General features: G+C 53.2%; 1 protein-coding gene across 1 annotated transcript; it reads right to left on the bottom strand.

Moving 5' to 3' along the window:
- Positions 1–915: 915 nt before the first annotated feature.
- On the bottom strand, positions 916–7,182 carry NCLIV_005010 (conserved hypothetical protein; the record flags this gene model as incomplete). Its single annotated transcript, XM_003880011.1, has 9 exons — positions 916–1,040; positions 1,534–1,699; positions 2,455–2,571; positions 2,881–3,122; positions 3,476–3,610; positions 4,096–4,356; positions 5,247–5,504; positions 6,091–6,231; positions 6,945–7,182. 9 exons carry the CDS (start codon positions 7,180–7,182, stop codon positions 916–918), a joined length of 1,683 nt encoding a protein of 560 aa, XP_003880060.1.
- Positions 7,183–7,334: the final 152 nt, after the last annotated feature.

Raw genomic sequence — 7,334 nt, 5'->3', positions numbered from 1 at the left:
TGCTCCGCCTTGGGCATTGAAAAGAACCGACAGTTCATCGCTAAACATCTTCTTGCCTCATGTGTGGGCATCTGAATATACAGACGTTTCTATTCGCGTGCAAGCTACAGACGAGCCTGAGAAGCTCTGTTTTTTTGGAGAACCCGCAGAGACACACCCATGCGCATCTTTTTCTCGCTCCGGTCGGCAAATGCATGCGCTAGTGCAGCGTCCCCCTCGGCCACGTAGCAGTGTCCCTTGCTGCCAAGACCGCTGTTTTCGCTAGCACGCCACCTGGTCTCCGTATGACTGCTCCGTGCGACTTTAGGAATGAGGCGATAAAGAAAAATTGCCAACCTCGCTGGGGACAGCCAGAGACCGGTCACCAAACAGGAAAGACCCCGCCCGTTTCCGCCCGTCCCGAACCAGACGCCAGTGACTCCTCCACATTTGAACGTTGCGGCAGATTAGACAGAACAATTCGCGAAGAAGCGAAGGAGCTACGGGAGGACACTTCCTCGCAAGAACGCGCTTGTCCACACATACACGCGTATCCCGTCGTTCACATTCAAAGCCAACAGCGACTGGACTCATGAAGAAAAATACGTAGACATACATATATCTATGCATATATATATGTATCTACGTGCACGCATACACTCCTGCACGACATCCGATCATCGCCAGCGGCGGCATGATTTCTTGATTTGAGAAAAAGACATGGATATGGGACAGCCTCCGCACAGACAACGTCTTCACACATATGATGTAGAGCGCACGAGATCTTTCTGCTCTCTCGATTCCGTTTCTCTCGCCCCCGTCTTTCCTTTGCGGGGCTCTCTCCTCCGGGGCCCGAAGACTCTCAGAGGCGAGGACGGAAAAGGGCTGCGCGAGGGGCTCTCAGGAGCAACACCTGGCTCGAACGACTCCCAAGGTTCAGGCTTTTGACCCTTTTCTGCTCAAGATTGCGTCGCCACCTGCGTCGCTGCCGGGGCGACCAAGGTAGAGAGACCGGTGGAACTCAAACAGCTTCTGGGCCAGACCAAAGGTGTAGTATGTCTCTGAAAAGAAGTGGACAGGAACATTAAGACGCGCCTCACTTTTTACACAGAAATCTGACCAGCATGCAACCTTTGACGGCGGCTACCTGTGTTCCTGGAGTTTTTCTCTCATTGGAAGGGTGAGCGTCCAAGCAACCTGTGCAACCAGGAGCGGATTTGTGTACTGCTCAAGCCTTCAGCCGGCTCTCAAGCACGCAGACACAGACACCATGCATAGACACCGCTTCGTTTAAATCCACCTCGATCCCTCTTCAAAAATACATGAATATACGTGAGTATGGAGAAGGATGTGTGTTGATGGTCTAGTTATCCGCGGAACGTGGATGTCTCGATCGGCACGGCACTCGAACGCTAAAGTGTCGCTCCTTCGTACTGATGTTGCTGTTTCGACAGTTTTTTCCGCATAGGCCTGAATGCATTAAACGACCTACAAACACCTTCGCAGCTCGGCGTTTTACGCACTTGCCACGCTACACAGCTGGGTTCGCCCTACTTTCGCTGATGATGTATTCGCTCACGAGAGTGAGACTGCGGAACATCTCGCCGACTGGAGCACCATTCGGAATGAGGAGGTGACCTTGAGGGACGAGGTGACCCTTCCCGGTGACGCCGACGACCGCGACAGGTTCGCCGTAACGAACTTCCATGAAGTCCTCTCGCTGAATACAACAGAGTTCGCTCTTCTCCGGATTGCACCGCCAAACAGTTCGCACGCATATGCACGTGCATACGAAGAGAGAGAAAAACCTACATGTGGCCATCGGCGAAAAACGACTGGAGCCCGATGCGCACACAATGGCTTTCGTCCGACCCTCTGAGTGTACGGACACCTGCCGTAGAAAACGCCAAACTTCGGAACACCTATATATAAATACATATGTATATAAACCCCGGCCAGTAGAAATGCTCACGAGGACCAAACACATCCGACGCACTGGTATTTGCATGCATATATATATTTGAACATGGCAATTGTCAGACAACTGCCCGCAAAAATAACACAAAGCGACCTTAAGCGACTTCGCCACTCAAGCGCCACGCCGTGACGGAGCAACGGAGAAGCCGAGCGAAGGTGAGCCTGTCGCCTCGCTGTGCTTCTCTTTGTCTCTCTTTGTGTGAAAATGCTCGCGAGATAATCCTACATGCAGCTATGCCTGGACAGTGTCTACGCACACAGTTACAAATGTTCACATACATACAAATACAAAAATTCACTGCAACTGTACACACGTTTGCATATATTTCCGTACCTATATATATATATATATATATATATATATATACGCACATATATATGTATAAATACACATATATAAATGTGCCTGTGTTTATGGTTGTGGAGCGGCGAAACACGTCTTTTGCGTGTGAGAGGAGTCTCGCTTTCGATCCGTGACGCGTGAGTTGCAAGACGCACCTTTCGGGAGACGATACCTCCGTTGACAGCCATAACCACCTCGAAGTCAGTGCCTGCGGCGTTGCGAACATCCAGAATGTCGTAGTGCTCTCCGTGGCGGAGCGTCACCGAGCTTTCCTGCACAAAGAGGCAAAACAATCGATCCACGTTTAGGAATCTACATCACTACGCAAATCTCCATCTCGGCACACGTCCAGGAAATACGTGCGCGAGGCGCCGCTGCACCAGTGTCCAAAAGAAACACTCACAGTGTATATAAACACAGATACACGCGTATACACAGATTTGTAGAGATCCACCGTATCTCGCAACTTTTTTGTTCCCTTGCTAAAAGAGCCACGCCTGTGTTTCCCCACACGCGTGGCGTCTTCTGCCTCGCGGCACGGGACATAGGCTTTTTCGCCCGGTCGCCTTGCGCCGTCGCACCTCTTCGATGTCCATGTTGATCAGGTGGATTCGCTCAATGGGCTTGAGCGCCTTCAGTTTGCTGCGCAGCACACTGGCGACCAGCACAGGCTTCGCCGGATTGAGTTCGGAGGGATCCTCGGCGCGTTTCCTCGCCGAAGCGTCGGGCTGCAGGAAAGTGAAGAGGCGTCGCAAATGCTCGTTCGGCCCACTTTCGTCGCGCGAGGCGAGCCGCGCCACCAACGCGGAGGCCGAGGGACCGCCTGAGAAAAACGCCAGGAAAAGGAAAAAACGCTTGAGAGGCCGGGGACAAAAACAGACGAAAAGTGAGCGAGAGGAAAGTGGCTGCCACCCGCTCTCTAGTCTTCTCTCTTGTTCTCCTTTTCTTCCATGCCGGGGAAAGGGTGATACGAAACGGGGTTTTCGCTCGCTATCCACGCTTCGCTCGCTATCCACGCTTCGCCTCGTCACCTCAGTCGATGGTCTACGGAGGGTAAGAATGGATTTGTCTCCTCGTCTTCTCTCTGCGCAGAGGCGTCACTTTTCTTCCTTCGCCGTCTCGCGCACGGCAAGAGTCGAGGGAAATGAACCTCGCCATCTTGTCGCTCCGCCTTACTGATGTCTGAAGGCTTCTTGCGGCTCTCGAGGGTCACTTGTTTGTTCACCACCAAGCAGCCCCACGGGAAGAAGCGAACGGCCGAGGCGTCGGGCATGTCGAAGCAAAAAATGTACGGAACTGGACCTTTCACACCTGCGAGAAAGAAAAAGACCAGGGACGTGTAGACCTCAGCGCGCTAAAACCGAAAGAAAAGATGGAAGTCAAAAACATCACAAGCTGAGCAACTCGACGAATCTCGATTGCATGCGCCGAGGGGGCCTTGCGCAGACTCTCCATTCTCGCCGTCGCTGTTTTCCCGGCTACAGCTGGACGTCCCTACGCTGACTGTGCCTACGTCTCCGGCTGGCACGCCCGCAAACACCATCACCTAATTCAAACTCCTCGTCTCGACACTCGCTGCCTGCGGCCTAACACAGACACATGCGCGTTCCTCCTGAGGTCTCTGCGTCGTGTCGCAACATGCGTACACCCCTGCAGCCGGCAGGACTATTCTTCCTACACCCCTGCAGTGATACATGTTTATATGCCAGTGTGTATAGCATGAGTGTTAGTTGCGCCCACCGGGCGCCGGGTCGAAGGGATTCGGATTGTGAGAACGCATCCCGGACTCTGTGTACCTGACAGGACGTAGTCCAAACAGGGGTGAACACAGAGCCAGCTCGGGGTCTCTTTAATGACGTTGATGTGCGCCGACAAAGGATTGCTGCCTTCAGCCGCTTTGATGTGAATGAAACAGCCGAGACTCCAAACGATGGTGCACTCTGTGGGCGACACGAGGAGAGCGAAAGGCGCGAAGCCTGCCTCGGGCTCGCCCAGTGTCCCGTAGTGCACACACAAGTCGGTGACATACGGGATCTTGCAGAAGAACTTCTTCGGACCTAAACACCCCGAACACCACAAAACCTTAAACCATCGAAACAACATATAGAAATCTACACGTCCGCATACATAATACGCATCCGTACATATATATATATATATATATATATATATGTATATTCGTATATATATATATATGGGTGTTGCTGTGTACGTCTCTAAGTACTGAAATGGACTTGTCTGTCGAGCTATATCTCTCGCTTCGTTCAGTGCAAGGCTGCGAGAGGCTGCAAGCGTTGGACAATGCAGTTTGCCAGCAGGAAGGAGAAAAGGGAGGAACTGTGGACTGAACCCCGATCCATAATGAAACCAGGCGAATCGCGGGGCCGACCGTGAGACAGATCGGGACACAACAGAACCGACACGCGCCCTACGCATCTCCACAAGCCGAAAGGAGACACTTGTGAATGCGCATGCATGACGAGGCGCGAGTGTGTGGAGATCGAGAGTGACGGCGCGAATACCCCTGAGAACCTTTTTCCGGGCACATGTGTTGCGAATGTGCGGAGATTGAGAGTGACGGCCTGAACACCCCTGGGAACCTTTTTCCGGGCATATGCGTTGCGGCGATTGACCGACGGGTGCGCACTAAACGACTCGTGACTTTCTTCGGAGAGCAGAACACGAAAAACCCGAGATATCGGGCAACAGCTTTTCTGTCTATGCGACCCAGATCTCCGCACGATACACGTCTACTCGTTCTCTCGTCCTCTCAATTGCGCGTCACACATTTGTCGCCCGCGAAGACTCGCTCTTCGCCTCAGTCGGCACACGCGTCACTGGACCACTCAACCCGAAAAAAGGTCGGTATGTCTTTGATATGTGCTTCTTTTTCCACGAAAATCCGGTCTTCACACGGCGGTGTTTCCTGCATGTCTCCTCATCTCACCGACTGCGAGGACGAGCCTGCCGGGAACAGGTTTGTGGGTTTTCCTCGCGACCTTGGCCACCTCCGCGGGCTCGACGGCGAAGAAAGACCAGTCCCGTGCTTCTTCCTCGCCGAGATCGAGAAACGTTTTGCTGATTTCCTCAGGCTGCTTCTCCAGGCGAGTTAAGACAGTTCGCCGACCACTCGTGGGCTCTGCATCTGCGTGCTTTTCGAGAGCGGCAGCATCCGGCGCCGACAACGGAAACAGGCAGCGCTCATCTGATTTCGGCACAGAGACGCAAAGACCGATTCGCACAGAGAGAGACAGTGAGGGAAATGGAAACACCCCAAAAGAATAAACGAGACCTGGCGGCTGCTCGTCAGGAGACAGAGCGAGGGAGACTAAGAGATGAGGGGACGAAAAGAAGTGAGTGTTTTAGGATGTCTGGGGTTGCCACGTGAACGCCGCTCGTGGCTGTTCCACCTAGTTTGTCCAGATAAGTTTCTTTTGGCGAGACGCGAGGTATGTATGGACATCTGGTCTGTCGGTTTATTGCTGTGGTTTCGCTCGCTTCTCTTGCGCCGACGCCTGCAGCGCCGATACTCTGTGCCATCCTCGTGCTTTTCTACGTTTCTCGTTCCGCGGCAGCCTGGCGACGGAGCTCCGCTCCTATTTCAGAAGAAACGACCCACCCTCTGTCTGCCGATAAGAAGCGTGAAAACTCGAGGCCAGCGAGTCCGTACACCCCGAGACGCGAAACGCCTCTTACAGTTTCCTGTATCTACATGGTGAGCCATTCACAGACAGGCCTTTCCCGTTTTGGTACTAGTTTTCTTCGAGGTTTTTGGAGTCGAGGGCACCCACCTGTCCAGGCAGATTCGAAGTAGACCTTATCGTTGAACGGTAAGTCCTCGAGAGGCAATTGCCAAAAGGCCATTTCGGATTTTAGCGCGATGTACTTGCTCGCGAAATCCTGCAAGGGGACGTTTCTGAGGGGCTCGAGATCTGAACAAACAGCACAACTCTCCGCCTTTAGTGGAAAAAACGAGGACGTGTCAGTACATGCTGAGAGACTTGGACGAAATGACGAGGGCCTCTTCCCGAGGAAAGAGAAAAGAGCAGCACAGATCCAAAACAGTATATCCGCAGAGGAACGAGACAGGCGAAGGCACAGAAACGCATGCGGCGAAGCAATGGAAAGAGAACAAAGATTCCCTCACCACGCGAAACAAAGTTGCCACGGGAAGCGAGACACTGCACGGAGTCGCGTGTGAGGACGTGCTTTTTTTTGTGGCTCGGCTGTCTATACAGCGCGGGAGAGCTCGCGACCGGAGCGATTGGAAGAGACAGAGAAAAAAGGAGGAAAAGACTCAGACAAGGATAACAAAGAAGAGCAGAAGGAGAACTCCACGAGAAGGTAGAGGAGAAGACAAACCGAGGACCCATCAACGAAACGAGACACTCGTGTCCCGTCTTCCGATGTCCCGATCGTCCTCGTCATCCTTGCCCCCGCGCAAGCAGAAAGAAGCGGACAAGGAGAGAGCACAGCCTCTTTAACGCCAGAGAACCACACACACACACACGGGCAAGAAGAGCGGAAGAAGGGCGCATGCAAAGAGAAGAGGGACGCCTTCAGGGGCGCGGCCAGACAGCGAAGGCGAAGAACCTCAGAGAGCCCAACGAGACGACAGAGACCGTCACAAAGAACGGGAGAGTACCTAGCAAGTGGTCGACGAGGAGCTCAAAGCCTTCCAGGGGTCGTGTGAGGCGGATGGAGCCATCTTCTGCCTTGGGAAGTTTCGGCGGGATGTCTTTGAATCCTTCATTTTTCGCAATCAACGCCAGACCCGAACCCTGGACATCTGACCGATTCATAACCTCTGGTGGAATCACAAACTTGGTCTGTTGAATCTGGAAAACCACCTCTGCGGCGGGGCCACCTCGAATCCACTCCATGACGGCTTTCTGACCGAACCTGACGGGGGGGGGGGGGGGGGGGGGGAAGGGAAGGGGAACTAAAAAAAGCGAAAACAACAACGGGAAAACGTGGGGGGAAAGCAAGATTCGAACCAAAAAGAGGATGGCACATGGGACGGAAAGGAGCAAAA

The sequence above is a fragment of the Neospora caninum genome, chromosome II (genome assembly GCF_000208865.1).
Source record: "Neospora caninum Liverpool complete genome, chromosome II".
Lineage (NCBI taxonomy): Eukaryota > Apicomplexa > Conoidasida > Eucoccidiorida > Sarcocystidae > Neospora > Neospora caninum.
Note: the sequence above shows the minus strand (reverse complement) of the source record. Positions and strands in the feature narration are given on the sequence as shown.